We start from the raw sequence: 16487 nt of genomic DNA, 5'->3' as shown, positions 1-16487 counted from the left end.
CTCTTAGGCTCAGTCCATTGCTTCAAAGCTGCCTATTAACAATATTTTTTTAAAAAAAATAAAAAAATAAATAAAAAATTATACATGTGGTTGACCCCAATTTTTTTTGATAAGTAATAAACTGACTTTATTAAAAGCGTCAGGAGCCCTTTAGTACACCGGCAGTATACAAGAAGAGAAAACTCAAAGCTGGAAATCGAAAAAATACATCCCAAAAAAATAAAGAAAGAAGCCCACCAAACAAACCCACAAGAACCTAAACCTACAAGAACAAAGAACCCCAACCCAACCCTCAAGGAACACAAGAAACCCACCCAAAAACCCATAGGAACCAACACCCGTAGCCCACAAACAACCCACAAACTACAGAATCTGAGCCTTTCCTCTTCTACTCCTAGAAGGCACACTCGCACCGTCGTAGTTTATGGAACTCTTCAGATTCTGCAGTTCTCTCCTTCCTTTGATCTTAAACCGCATCCCCATACTACCCCGATGAAAATCTTCCTCAATGGAATCCAACAAAGCCAGGGCCGAATCTTCATCCTCAGCACCATTCGACTCCCACTCCAAATGTAAGTCGGGAGGAATAACGCTCAATGGGTGAGGAAAGTCACCTTCCTCTCCATGATCCCACAAAACAATCTTCCCAGATGGGTTAAAACCTACCGGCCACTCCTGAGATTGGATCAAGCCATTCGAGTTGGGAGTCTCACCCTTGTCAATGGTCATTGATTTGCAGCCGCTCAAGGGGGAGGGAACTCTCGGGAGAAGGAACCCCGCACCGTAGCCCCACTCCCCCACTTGGCATCGACAGGTTCTGAACCACAGACCCGTCCAAAGCCTGAGAAGAAGTACCCAAACACTGCGTCATCGGCGAACTCAAAGCTGTCACTGCCTCATCAATCAGGGAAATATCCAACTTACTCACTTTGGCCTTCGATTTCCGCTGATACCTCATGATTGATTTTGTTTCGGACAGGTAAATGGGAGCCCCACTGTCCGCCATCACCGGAAGAGACAACCGAATCCTCTCTCCCAACGCATCCACCCCCAAAGAGGGAAACTCAAATCCTTTAGAGTCCGAATCCAGCCCCCCAAGCAGACACGGGGTTAAGTCACAGACACTTCCGATCGCAGGTTGGGCTTCGCCGCACATACTGAGGCAAAAGGATCTTCAACCACCGTCGTGCATAAGCTAGGACTTGCACTGGAGAACTCGCCAGTATCCGACAGCCCTCCACCCATGCCAGTCGTCGTCTTCACCTCCGACTTAGACCCATCTTGCCGGGCCAAAACAGGTTGAGCGGAGAAAGCCGAATTCTCCACCGGAGAAGAACCCCCCATCCACGACGAGCCTGACTTGAACACTGGAAGAGTAGAAGTCGACCCGTCCAAGGCTTCCGGTGCCGAAGAGCCCAAACCCGACATTCTAGAGTCCAACCTCGCTTCGTCAAGACCACAAACCTGATCCGGGAAAAACCTCTTAGCCCTCTTGGGGTTGGGCTTAAAGCCCAACTTCCTAGAACCATCCCTACAGCGTGGCCTTCTAAGCACAGCTGAAGAGATCCTGCATCGGCCCAGTTTCAGCCCAACAGAAGAAATCCTGCTCCAGCCCACGTTAGACCCATTCGCCCAATCCAGCAAAACTCCAACCTGTTCGAGGATCTTTCTGCAGACTGAGACGTCGCAGTCCCTTGTATTGCACTCTCTGCCTTTTCGAACATTGGAGCCATCGCCACAGAGGTCTTTACCCACCGAATCCAAAAGGCTTTTCTCCCAGGCGGATCAGTCCACCGCCTGCCGGACAATCGCGCAAGACTGCTACTTTATCGGGAACTGCTCCTCCTCGCACCAGGCCACCTCCTCCTGCAAGACCAGATTCCGGCCACCAAAAGCAAGGATGGTTGGCGTCGAGCGAACCGCCTCCGCAAAAGACATTGGTCCCGCTGCCTTTCCCAAACAAACCCCCACCTTCTTCCCTCTTAACTTCTCCTCCGGCGAGGAAACACCGAACCCGCACCCTACCGAAGAACCAAAAAATTCTAAAGCCTTATGCAACTAACTAATAAACTTGAGCCAACCCCATCCACCCTGCCCCTCAGGAATACGAAGAAACCCTCTCTGAACGCCCACCCCATAGACCGCTGCCTCCACAAACTGGCCATTAGTGTTACCTCCAATACGAACTATCGTCACCTTCGCCCCTTCCCTGAAAGATTTGACAAAATCAGACAGACCATGACCACCCATCAGCACCTCCATAGTCGAAACTAGCCATTCGATGCACTGGTTGCTAAGGAGTACCGCACCGGAATAAAATTTTCGCTTTTCTTCCACCCTTAGCACTGACGCCCCTTCAATAACTGAGAAGACAAATGCTTTTGCCTCCACCAGAAATCGTCTATCCATCCCTCAAAGCCCTAGCATGACGCGCCTCCACGCTGATACAGATCATATATGATTTGTTATATGGATCACCATGCTATGTGGATCGTTGATGAAGATCCATAACCGATCCCAATTTAATTAAATGTGATTTTGGTTGAGTTGAGTTAAACAAATAACATTAATGCAATCAATATTCCATCAAATTGCTATGAAAGAATGAGCCAAAGCTTCTACACAAGTCTAAAAGCAGCTTTTATATAATATGATTGTAAACATGGTTTTGTCAAAACAAATTCATACAAAAATGACAAGGTAATGGTTCTTACATCAATCCCCCCCGCCTACAGTACCTTTTAATATGTGGAGATTTGTTACAAAGTAAAATAAAATTAAAAAAAAAAAAAAAAAAGGAAAAATCATTGAAACCTAGATAAACCAGCTTTAAATGCCTAAGAATGGGAGGGCCGAAAGGAAGAAAAAAAAATACATTTCTACAGTACAATTGGTTCTTTTACATAGAGACTAACAGAGACCAGAATGTGTTCTTATGTTGCTTATACTGCAGTCTATGAATGGAACCTCCATAGCTTGATATGGAATTGGCAGCCAATATATTGGGTCTTGAAAGCAGAATTACTCTTTCAAAGTGATGGTTCCATGTGGTGGCGCTCAAGGTTGCGAAGTACAATTCTTGCAAATATTTTGGCTTCGAGTGGGGCAGTCGCTGCTGCAGCTGCAGCACGCAGAACGCGTGCTGCTCCTGCATTCTGCATGAGGCTCGCGTGGTGCACAGCATGCCGGCCACCGGGGATAGTAAACTGCAGTTAAAATATTCCAAATGTGGAGTTTCCACCAATAAGTTTAACACTGTTTATCAAATTTTAGTGAAAACAATTAACCCAAAAGATGATGGATGGGTACATTTATAAAAACCACACACAATGAGCCCACCCGTTGGGGAATAAGAGCCTCTCAATTTCAAATGAAAATAAATAGTATCTATTTCATTATCAGAATTTAAAGTCAGTGCATCTAACAGTGTATATGATGTCAATGTTAGCTGGGAAAAGAGAGATGTACAATTACCTGCAGAAGTGCAAACGCAGCACATGCCTTGAGTATAGATGACGGATTTCTTAACATGGCAACAAATCTCCCAATTTCAGCTCCACTAAGGAATATGAAAACAAGGTACAATTTCAGCTTCACTAAGAAATGTATATGAGTAGCCAGAATGAACACGAGTTGATAGAGAGAAGGGAAACCTGCATCTCAGATGCCCTGCTTCTTGAATACGAGCTCCTTCAGTTACGTGTGACAATGATGCAGGCGCTGATGATGCGGCAGCAGCAGCAAATGCTTGTGGATCAGAAAACGTCAGGACAAAGGCTTCTATGTGTTTCAAAGCCATCCTTCTAGCCCCATCTAAACTTACACTCTTTGAAACGCTTTCTGATGAAGTCCCTATCAGAGCAAATTCATCCATTCTGCAGAGAGTATAACAGAATTGAATACATAAAAACCTAAGTTAATTCTTCCAAAACAAGTGCAGATGATTCACATGAAGATTAAACCACAAACCATTAATGGAGATACTTTAATCTCTTATTAACCCTTATTTTTGGGGAATTAAGATGTAAAATATTGCAGGTTTTAAGACACAGGAAAATTGTTTTAATTCTAATAACAAGATTTCTCGTAGAAGGTGATAGAGAACTAAAAACAACAAGCTTCTCATGGCTCTCCTATCTGAAAGATTAATTTTTTTTTTTAATTAATGTCATGGACCATGGTATTCCACAGAGCTCGGGCCTCTTCTATAGATTAACAATTGGTTTAGTTTTGTACACACCTTTTGTTACGATTTCCCTCAACTTCTCCAATATCCATATAAAAAGTAAATGAAAAGAAATAACAATAATGCAAAGAGCAAAAACACAAATAAAATGGTCCCCCCAACATTGATGGAATAGTTATCTGTGCATTGGTAGTTTAAATTAGCTTCATATAGATAAATTGCAGTTCTGTAGCCAAACTTTGTTTTTCAATCGGGACATAGGCCATAACACGTGGAATAAATTTGGAAAGAAAAAAAATAAGTAAAAAGTAAAAAAAAAAAAAAAAATTAATAATAATAATAATAAATTAATAAAAAAAAAAAGAGAGGGCACTATTAAATATAGAAGCAAGACATCAGAAATGTGAGCCTGACAAAAACAAAGAATGAGTATTGTGAGCATACTTGTGTCTCTGCCACAGCAAATATTATTACCTCCCATCAAACATGTATGCCAATGCTAATGCAGCCATGAAGCGTGCCATTTTTGATACTGATGTCTTACAAAGATCAACTAAGGCAGGAACTCCCCCTTCCTCCACTATATGGAGAGCATTACCAGGATTAAAAGCAAGATTCCAAAGAGCTCCTGCAGCTGTTTCATGGACATCCTGAAGGGAAAATATAGATTAAGCAAAACTTATGCCATACTTATTCTTAAAGCAGATGTTGAAAATAAAAAAATTTGGTAGGGACATCGATCATTAAGAAGAGGAAATGCTTGCCTCAGCTTCAGAGCGCGCCAATGCAATTAGAGGTGCCACACCTCCTTCACGACCAATCGCAACACTAACAAAGACCAAGGAAGATACATGGCATTAGAATCAATATAACCTGTAACGAAGAATAAATATAAATCCTTACCTAAAAGGAATCTGGCCTATTCTATATATAAGAGTACCAAAATACTACCAGGCTAACAATACAGCATTTCATATTTTTTTGGGATAATTGCACCATTGGTCCCTGTGGTATGCCATAATTATTTTTCACTCCCTATGGTTTAAAAAGTGCATGGGAGGTCCCTATGATATGCAATAATTACAAATCGATCCCTATAGTCAAATTCCGTTAAAAATTTTAACAGATTCCGTCAAATGCACGTCAGCGACACGTGTCGCCATCTTATTGGCAACACGTGACGCTGACATGTCCATCTTAATAAAATAATATAAATTTATTAAAAAATAAATAAAAATACTTATTTTTAAAAAAAAAATTCAAATTCAAATTCAAAAACAAAAAAACAAAAAAAAAAAAAAATGTGGCAAGGGGGTGGCTGGGCCACACCTTGCCTGCCAGTTTTTTTTTTTTTCTTCTTTTTTTTTTTAAAAAAAAAAATAAATTTATTTATTAATAAATTTATATTTTTTATGAAGATGGACACGTGTCGTCATCTTATTGGTGACACGTAGCGCTGACGTGTAAGACTAACAGATTCCGTCAAAATGGTGGACGGAAAATCGACCCAGGGAACGTAATTATTGCATATCATAGGGACCTCCCATGTACTTTTTAAACCATAGGGAGTGAAAAATAATTATGGCATACTACAGGGACCAACGGTGCAATTATCCCTATTTTTTTATATAAATAATCAAAATATCATTAAAAAGCGTAAGGCGCAACCCGGATACACAGAAAGCCTACAAGAGAAACACTTAAGAAGGATAAGAGTAGAGAACAAGAAAATCATGAAAGCTAAGTACAAAGGGAGATAAAAATGCAGCTGTCCAAGTATACAGAGTATTTAAAAATAAGGACATAAGCTCCGGCAACGTCAATTCGCAGTCCTCGAAACATCTATCATTGTGTTCTCTCCAGAGACACCACAAAAGACAAGAAGACACCATTTTTCACACAGCAGCACTTTGAAAGCTAGCACCCATCCACCAAGCATAAAAATTTTTTTTTGATAAGTAATTTAAAATTCAATAAAAAAGCGCAGAGGGGCGCAACCCTAATACACGGGAAGTATACAAGAGAGCCCCTAAACAGGAGGAACAACTAATAAATTAAGAAAGTCTACAAAAGTAGAAACACCTAGGTGGCAAAGATGGGGAGCTATCCATAGATATAACGTGTTAAGAAGACGCTTCCTTAAAACCACCATTACCGTCTCGACATCTTCAAAAAGCCTCGCATTCCGCTCCCTCCAAATGCTCCACAAAACACAGTGAGGAACTAAACGCCAAACATTTTTTGCTAGGCCATGCCCTCGAAAAGCACCCCAAGTAGTCAACAAACCCATCACCGATTGTGGCATGACCCATTCAACTCCAAACAAAGAAAACATAAAACTCCAAAGCTCACGGGCGGTGTCGCAATGAAGTAACAGATGATCAATAGACTCCCCCTTCTTTTTACACATACAACACCACTCAATAACCACAATATTCCTCTTTCGTAGATTGTCATGAGTCAAAATTTTTCCTAAAGCTGCAGTCCATACAAAGAACGCCACCCTTGTCGGAGCCTTAGCACACCATATCTTCTTCCACGGGAATGATGGACCTTCTTTCCGACTAAGTGCTTCATAATATGACCTTACTTCAAAATAGCTCCTTGAAGAGAGGTTCCAAACTAACTTGTCACCCTCTCCTTGTCGAATCGGAGTGGAGTACAACCGCTCGAAGAAAGAGAGCACCATCTCCAACTCCCAGTCCTGTAATTGCCGCGTAAAGAGAACATTCCAATGAATATTGCCATTATGAACAGCCATATTATCTACCACCATAGCCGCTTTGTTCCTCACAAGACTATACAGAACTGGAAAACAAAGCTTCAAAGAAATCTCCCCACACCACCGATCATGCCAGAAACTGATATATGAGCCATCCCCTACCACACACCGAACATAATTACAAAACTTCTCCCACCCTTTCCTAATATATTTCCAAACCCCTACTCCATAGGAACCCGACACCTCAATAGAGCACCACCCACCCTTTAGGCTCCCAAATTTGGCGTCAATCACCAAACGCCATAGAGCCTCTCTCTCCCTACCATATCTCCACAACCATTTACCTAAAAGAGCTTGGTTAAACAGGGAAAGATTGTGAACTCCCAATCCACCTGAATGCAACGGAGTACAAATCCTGTTCCATTTCACTAAATGAAATTTGGCCTCTTCCCCTATGCCACCCCATAGGAAATCCCTCTGGATTTTTTCAAGACGATTAGCCACCCTCAAAGGAATAGGGAACAGCGACAAGAGATACGTGGGGATATTGGACAGCGTGCTCTTAATAAGAGTCAACCGACCGCCCTTTGACAAATACATACGCTTCCAACCAGCCAGCTTCCTTTCCATTTTCTCAATCACCCCTTTCCAAGTACGAACGGACTTGTAAGAGGCACCCAAAGGCATACCCAAATATGTCATAGGAAGCGATCCAACCCTACAACCCATAAGATGGGCCAACCCTTCAACATCCTCCACCTCACCAATAGGAACAATTTCTGACTTTCCTAAATTAATCCTTAATCCCGAAACTGCCTCAAAACAAAGGAAAATGCACCTCAGATGTCGAATCTGTTCTTCTTCCGCTCCACAAAAAATCAACGTATCATCAGCAAACAATAAATGATTCACTACTATTGCCTCTGACTCACTATGTCCCACAGTAAAGCCTGTCATCGAACCCTGCTCCATCGCAGCAGCCAACATCCGACTCAAAGCCTCCATAACCACCACAAATAATAAAGGCGACAGAGGATCACCTTGTCGCAACCCGCGAGAGCTAGTAAAGAAACCCGTCGGAGTTCCATTGACAAGGATGGAGAATCTCACCGTAGAGATACAAAAACGAATCCAAGCTCTCCATTTCTCCCCAAAGCCACAACGTTGTAATAAGTAGAGTAAGAAGTCCCAATTCACATGATCATAGGCCTTTTCCAGATCCAGCTTACACAGCAACCCAGACTCCCCTGAACGGATTTGACTATCCACACATTCATTAGCAATAAGCACTGAATCCAAAATTTGTCGACCACCAATGAACGCATTTTGGGTGTTTGAGATAATCTTACCCAACACTGATTTAAACCTGTTCGCAAGGACTTTGGAAATAATCTTATAAATTCCCCCAATAAGACTGATAGGCCGAAAATCACTCACATCCACAGCATCATTCTTCTTTGGAATCAGAGAGACAAAAGTAGCATTAAAACTCTTTTCAAACTTGCCTCGAGAGTGAAAATCTGCAAAAACAGCCATAATGTCATGCTTTAAGATATCCCAACACTTCTGAAAAAAAGCCATAGTGAAACCGTCGGGGCCCGAAGCCTTATCTCCATTGAAATCTCTGATGACCTCCCACACCTCCTTCTCCTCAAACCCTCTCTCTATCCAGCTACTCTCATCTTCATCAATTGAAAGAAAAGAAAGGCCCTCTACCCTTGGCCGCCAAGAAGAATTCTCAACATACAAGTTTTTGAAAAATTGAACTATATGCTCCTGAATTTCCTTTGGGTCATTGGAGATTTCACCATCTATACTTATAGAATCCACTTGATTAAATTTGCGACGCGAGTTGGCCATCCTGTGAAAAAATTTTGTGTTCTTGTCCCCCTCCTTCAACCACAAAGCTCTGGATTTCTGTCTCCAAATTATTTCCTCACACAGAAGAGTTTTCTCCAGCTCTCTAGACATATCTATCTTGCGAACCTTCTCTTCCTCCTCTAGGCCTCGGTCTTCATCAACTGCATCCAGCTCACAAATGCCCTCCAATAATTCCTTCTTCTTCTTCCCTATATCACCAAACACTTCAGCATTCCATTTCTTCAAGTCCGTCTTCAATGCCTTCAGTTTAAACGCCAAAATGTGACTTGGAGAACCCGAACACTCATAAGACAACCACCACTTATTGATTTGCTCAACAAAGCCCTCATAATTCAGCCACATGTTCTCAAATTTAAAAGACCTTTTTCCTCCTCTTGGTGCCCCACAATCCAAAAACAAAGGGAAGTGATCGGACAGAAGTCTTGGAAGCCTCCTTTGGACTACTTCGGGGTAGTGTTCCTCCCACTCCACAGAAATTAAGAATCTATCAATTCTAGACCATGTGTGGTTATTCGACCATGTAAATTGGCCATCTTGAAGAGGTAGATCCACCAAGTTCTGCATGAAGATGAAGTCTGAAAATTCTTCCATAGCAGCTGAGAAACTGGCCATGCCCGACCTCTCACTCGGAAAACGAACAACATTAAAATCTCCCCCAATACACCACGGCACCTCCCAACAATTCATCAATCCAGCTAACTCAATCCATAAATCCCTCCTATCCCTGTCATCATTAGGGCCATAAACCCCCCCAAACGCCCAAGAAACATTATCACCAATGTTGCGGAAAGAACAAGCAACCGTATATCTACCTATACATTCCTCCAATTTCTCCACCACTCTCCTATCCCACATAAGTAAGATCCCACCCGATGCTCCATTGGCTCCCAAATAACACCAATCAACCTGATTACACCCCCATAAACTCCGCACCACCTCCCTTGAGATTATTGCCATCTTAGTCTCCACCAAACAAACAATATCCGCCCTCCATTCTCTTAGAAGCCCTCTAATTTCTACTCTTTTTTTCATCTCATTAATCCCTCTAACATTCCACGAAATTAGTTTAGGCATCATAATTGCATACAGAACCCCTTCCTTTGTTGCGACCTCTAGCCGATAGAGCCCCTTTCTTCTCATAATTCAAGGACCAAGCCAACCTGTTTAGTTCTCTCTTCCCTTTTGCCTTTTTGTTCAACGGACACAAAGTCTGAGGACTGGCCGAGGATCTTCCTCCAGCAGCTTCTATCTCCTCAAACATAGCTAACATTCTGTCCTCAAATCCTTCGCAAGATAATCCGATAGCCTGATAACATCTCATAACTTTTTCCACCACCCATCTAGGTGATATCCTGAGTTTTTCTCCCCCTTTTGCTGCCAAAGGTGTGATTTCCAGCGGTGCACCACTCGCCCCCTCCTCGTTAGAATTATTTTCTACTAGTTCTAACAGGAGATCGCTTCTAACATCCTGTGTACCACTGTCCAGTAGAACTTCTCCCTCATCTGTTACACCAGCATCTTCCCCAAGGCAGCTCTCCCCTCGATTTCCCACTAAAACAGGTTCACATAACACCATCTGCAAATTGTTAATGTCCATCATCTTTGTCACTGAGCTTGTACCCACAGCAGGAGCACCCATCTCATTACAAGAACATTCTGTTACCAGGAGCTCCGGCAAGACTCCCGATACCTGCTCCCCTACTTCAGTAATGATGTTACCCTTCAAAGAGCCATCGTCCACCTGAATAGCCACTGCTGTATCTTCTCCTTCTTCACCACACACCACGACCTCAGGCATACTCAGCCGAAGGGAATTTTCTGGTTTCCCATCCCTCACGCTCCGACCCACTACCGTGACCTGTCCCTGTTTTCTTGTCCAAATAGCCTTAGAAATTCCAGACTTCCGGCGTTGATACACCCGTTGAAAACCACGACTGGAATGATCTGGACCAGACCCACATGCAGAGGCGCCGGAATCCTTGGCTTTACGCACCAGATGTGCTGCGGAAGTTGACGCTCCAGCATGCAAAGAAAACACAGGGGTCGGAATGGGTCTTAGGCATGATCCAGCTTTAGTTTTAACAATAAACTTGGGCTTTTTAATGGGAAAACCCAGTGGGGCTTTGCCTTTAGAATCATGGGCCATTTTAGAGGATTTGGAGATGGGCCGGGTATCCTTGAAGCCCATAAAGGCCTGCTTGGTCTTAGGAGCAGCGTGAGAAGCAAACTGCTTCTGACTGAAATCCAGGTGTCCTTCCTCCAGCAAGAGAAGATCCGTGAGACAAAGGCCTATCTCCTCGTGCAGAACTGCCAACGACTCCCTTAGCCTACGAACCCCTAGCCTATCACCAGAGAAGACATTGCGTGAAGCAGCGGAAGACGTGTTGGCAGACCCAGCAGCTTCTCTCCTTGGGAATGAGTCCTGCGACTTTCCCGATGCGTGAGACATCAGAGCTGGTTTCTTCTTCAACCCCTTCGCCGGAAAAACTTCTCTGGACATGCTATCGTGAGCCGCCGAAAGAGGAAACATCGACGAAGAAGGGGCCGGACACACAGGAGCCTTTGCATGAGCACAAGAATCCTTAACCGGATCCTGCACCTGATAAAGTTCCTTCTTCTCTGTTTCCTTTGAACCTTCCAACCACCTTGGAATTCTTGCTAACTGCTGACTGGAAAGACCAAACAGCTCTTCATTCCCTGGCCGAGTCGAAGTTAACACCTCTGCAAAACTCCTCCTTGTCTCCGCTTTAGTCCCAGCTAGTAGAACATTCGGTGCACTAATCTGCTTTGTGACCCTGGACTGATCCGCTTGAAGATGACTGATGGCTAGGCGGAGCTCCACCTCAAACCTCTCCCAACCCTCACCGTATCTCCCTTTCGGCACTAAAATGGAACCATATTTCTTCCTGCCCTCATATTCTTCAATAAGCAGGAAAAAACCATGCCTATTAGAGCATTGTTGTCCAAGAATACGTGGGAAGCCAGCAACGGATTGATTCCAAAAGACTCTAGAATCCTGAACCGAAACTAACTCATCAAACGACTTGACCAACCAGACTGCCTCATCTCTACGTAGAAGGATAGACCTCGTCACTCCTTTGCATTTTTCTCGTATCCGAATCCCAGTACAACCACCCACCACCGACAAGTCGAAGTCCTTAGACTCAACAGACAAACGACTCACAGACCACACCATTGTTTCACTGGCCTCGTAAACTTCTTGTTGTATTAGGATATCAATCAACTATTCTTCTAGGCATAACCCAAGAAAGGCCAAAACTACTAAAAAAACGCACTCCATAATGCAGCAGCTACCTTACAATAGAGAAGAAGATAGTTTACAGACTCCCCATCCCTTTTGTACATAGTACATACAATACCAATCAACAACAATGCCTTGCTTCTTCCTTAGATTGTCCATGGTAAAAATATTTCCTAGGGCAGCCAACCAAGCAAAAAAAGATGCTCTCAAAGGAACCTTGGTCAGCCAAATACTCTTTCAAGGAAAAGGAATGCCACCATTACAAATAAGGACCTTATAGAAGGAGCTAATAATGAACAACCCCTTTTTAGAGGGGATCCATCAAAGCTTGTCTTCACCTTCCTATCTTGCTCTAACAGCGTACAACAAATTAAAAAGAAAAAAAAAAAGACCCGAGGCAAAGATATCCACCTCCCTTATCATGAGCTGCTTTAACAAAGCTTGCATTCCACTGATTGGAACCACCATAAAGCTCCAAGTGAGCCGCTAAAGAAGCATCCTTAGCGCAAGCAATAGCAAATAAATATGGAAAAGCCACCTTAAGGGCCTTGTCCCCATACCACAGATCATGCTAGAAACTTACATTGGCGTCGTCTCCCACCTCAAATCTGGTGTGACTAGCAACTACCCCCAACTCCTCCTGATATTCTTCCATAAGAAATCTCGATAAAGCTTCTCGATACGATTAGCAATACTCACAGGGAGACGAAAGAGGGACAAGAAATACGTTGGCAAATTGGAAAGCGTACTCTTGATGAGGATAATCCTATCACCCTTAAACAAATACATCATTTTCCAACTAGCCAACCGATACTCTATCTTTTCAATAACTTCATCCCAAATATATTTGACCTTATAGGAGGCCCCTAACGGAAGACCAAGATACTTCAAAGGCCAATAAGAAACACCACAGCCTAGAATGCTTACCAACCAAACCACATTCTCCACATTACCCACTGGAACCAATTTCAACTTATGCTTCATTTGTTTCGGAGTAAAATGATTTCGGCATTTTTCGGTGTATGGTAAGGGCGAAAATAATAGTCAATCGAAAAATGATTTATGTTTGACCAAAAATGCTTAGTAAATTTCGGAAAATGATTTACACTTCTCATTTTTGGTAAATTTCGGAAAATGATTTACGCTTTTTAAAAGCGTAAATCATTTTCCAAAGATGTCAGACGCATTCAACCTTTTTTAAATGACACAGTCGACCTTCACGTTCAAGTAATCGACAATCACCGAAATCTTGCCGGTACGGAAATTCGTCAACACCCAGTCAATGTCGCCGGAATCCGGCGACCAAAATGGTCGTATTCCGGCCTACTGGCCGGAGTCCGGTGGTTCTGTGCCGGATTTTGACAGTTTTGGCCGGAATCTCGTCACTTTTGCCGAAATCCGGCCACTTTCGCCGGAATCCGGCCAACCCAAGATTCCGACGAAATTTTTCACATTCTAGCCTTTATCTCGGATTCTGGCTATTGTAGCCAGAATCCAGTAAAAGTGGCCGAAATCCTATCGGCCAGTGACAGAATCTCGTCATCGGTGATTTTTATATTATTTTACATTAATATCTATATGTTTTTGAATAAAAATTGATTTTTATATGTTAATATGATTGAATAAAAATATAAAAAATATTTGTGATATTCTATACGCGCTAAACACCGAAAAATGTTTCGGAGAAAAATATTTTCCAAAAAAATGACTTATCTGAAACCATTTTACGACGGAAATCATTTTACATCGAAACAAACAGAGCATTAGCCAAATTTATCTTCAAATTGGAGACAGCTTCAAAACATAAAAATTAAGCATGCAGAAAGCGAAGATGATCAGACTTAGCCCCACAAAAAACCAAAGTGTCATATGCAAACAACATATGTGAAATGTCAACCACACCAGAATGCTTAGACCCCACCATAACTTGGGCAGCATGTGACTTGGGGAAAAGAAGAAGTACGGTGCATTTGAATAATGAGAGAAAGGAGGCGTGTGAGTGTAGAAAGTTGGTGTGAGAAAACTTGAAGAACCTTGGAAGAATAAAAACAGGAGTGTTGAGAAAGAGAATATGCACGGTGGGTGAGCGGGTATTATCCGCCCATGCATATCTTAAAACCGCTATCTGATTATTTTGGGCGGATTTTAAAGATTGATTCTGCCCGCCTAAGTAATGGGGGAAAATCCACCCATCAGCCTCATGGGTTTTTCGGTTGTAACTGGCCCACTGATCACCCCTACTAACAGCTGTAGGTTGCATCAATTTTTCCAGCAGAGGTAATGATGATGTATCAAGTCTTATCCAAAGAAAAAAATGATGTATGAAGGATATCATCATAAAAGTCAAAGCTCATTCAAATAAGGCACTATACCCCTCTCTTCGGGCCAAAAAGAGGGAAAGAAAAAAGATGAAGGCACTGGGCAGGATTGAGCTTTTTAATTTCTTTCGGATGTTTACAGTTGTGTTTTGTACATTAATTCAGACAATGTGGCTATTGCAAACAAGACATATTGTATTTGATTAAAATATTTCCCTCTTTAAATTTTTTGTCGATAAATGTCTCATAAGATTGTAGTTAGTCGTGCAACAATTGCTTTGTAAGCTTCCATTAGCATAATTCTTAGGTGGATCAAACAGAATATATAGTATATTGCTAGATGCATCAAAAGCTTGTCTAGGAGTCAATCTGTATTGACAGAAATGAGACGACAATTATAGGAAAAATTTATTAACTCAAGCACATACCTATTGGCTTCTGACACAGACAATCCCCAGAGAGCACCGGCAGCCCTCTCCTGAAGACCTGGGGAGGCATTTGAACAAGATTGTGCAAGAGCAACCTAAAATATCGAGAATCAAGCTTCAAGATGCAGTGAAACTTTAAACCACAAAATTGCTGACAATTATTTTGCAATCTTGATGATTTAAACTAAAGAAAACATATCACTATAAATAGATTATAACCGTTGCAGCTTAGCTGTTGGACACTTTAACAAAGCACTCACTCAAATCGTTCTGAAACATTATGTAGGTAAAAGATATCTTCAACATGAAATCAACACTTCTCACATAAGTTGGGAGAAACATATTAGTTATCAGTTACTTATCAAAAAAGAACATTAATTAACAAATTCAGTGAATTTAAGTATGCTTCAATGCGTGCATGCATGTGTTGTGTTTTTGTATATCTATGTGTGCGTGTGAATATTATAAAGACGAAACATCGCAAAATTAAGAAACAAAATATTCCATGCAAAAGCAACCTTTTTTTTTTTCTTTTTTTATCTTCTTCTTCTTCTTTTTATTTTATATATATATATATATCTCAAATTTCATAAGGAGAATACCCAACAATTCCATACTTCTTACATGTCAACTTCAGCAAACAGGAACCTATAGCTCATGAACTTTTTATTATGCATTATTTTCACAAAAATGATACTTCCAGTCAAAAGCAATCAATTAGTAAATTAGTCAATAAGAAACTATTTTTTTCCAGGCAAAGGGCTTCACGTTTTTTCCTCTATATTACTGAAAGCACTAGTCAATTAAGAAGCACTTTCTAAATAGGCATCAAACAGCATATCCCACAAATACTTCCTCTTGAAGCACTTCTTATTATAGGATGTTGTGCAAAACGCAATATAGGATTACAACAATTAAAATGGTTTGGGCTCAAAAAGGTAGATATCATACCAAGGCCTCTACGCCACCAGCAGCGGCGATCGCTTCTCGATTTCTGTCATCAAACGATAAATTCCACAATGCACCAGCAGCTTCTTGCCTATTTGATAAGCAGATACAGTGATCAGATAAAACTGATAAACCGGCAACACTATAATGATATAAAAGAGGTTCATTTCAGATAAAAACAAGGGGATATTTTAATCCTGCTTGCAGAAACAGAAGTTCAGATTCACGAGTTTAAACAACATTGGTTTAAAGTGCACGAGCTCCAATTAGAGAGCCTCAATAAGACTACAAAATAGTACACAGCAAAAGATCATTTTCTTTATCCCCCCCCCCCCCCCCCCCAATAAAAAAAAAGAAAGAAAAGAAAAGAAAGGAAGAGAGTCGATGCGAGCTCTCAAAATTGAGTAATACTTTCTTTAAAGGCACAAATTTGATATCCAGGCCTAAGACAAACCGTAGTCATCTCTGTATAATTTGAAGAAGATTGGTATGTAGACAGTAGTTGCAAGCCAAGATTGACAGACTGAACAGAGCATTGGTAAAATCCAATATTATTTAGTTAGAAATGTCACGAAATCCCCCGCCCTTGGGGGATGCCCTCAGCAACGGCATCTTTTGAGTGCCTGAAAGGGTAACTATAACCCAAAATCCATATTATGGAAGCTACAGTGGATATTACTGTTAAAGTTGTAAAATGTTCAACGAATAACAGTAGATCTAAGACTCCATTTTCCATTAGAAA

At 41.7% G+C, this 16487-nt stretch overlaps 1 protein-coding gene across 1 annotated transcript in view; it reads right to left on the bottom strand.

The window, feature by feature from the left end:
- Nucleotides 1–2616: 2616 nt before the first annotated feature.
- LOC133879745 (protein ARABIDILLO 1) overlaps nt 2617–16487 on the bottom strand; it is a 29198-nt gene continuing 15327 nt past the window's right edge. The window contains exons 7-13 of the mRNA XM_062318502.1: nt 15749–15836; nt 14798–14892; nt 4951–5014; nt 4661–4836; nt 3654–3875; nt 3475–3559; nt 2617–3206 (exon numbers count right to left, since the gene is read on the bottom strand). Coding sequence (XP_062174486.1) covers nt 3030–3206; nt 3475–3559; nt 3654–3875; nt 4661–4836; nt 4951–5014; nt 14798–14892; nt 15749–15836 — 907 coding nt within the window. The 3' untranslated portion in view covers nt 2617–3029. The remainder of the gene's footprint in view (nt 3207–3474; nt 3560–3653; nt 3876–4660; nt 4837–4950; nt 5015–14797; nt 14893–15748; nt 15837–16487) is intronic.

The sequence above is a fragment of the Alnus glutinosa genome, chromosome 10, assembly GCF_958979055.1.
Source record: "Alnus glutinosa chromosome 10, dhAlnGlut1.1, whole genome shotgun sequence".
NCBI lineage: Eukaryota > Viridiplantae > Streptophyta > Magnoliopsida > Fagales > Betulaceae > Alnus > Alnus glutinosa.
This window is presented reverse-complemented; position numbering and strand designations above follow the sequence as displayed.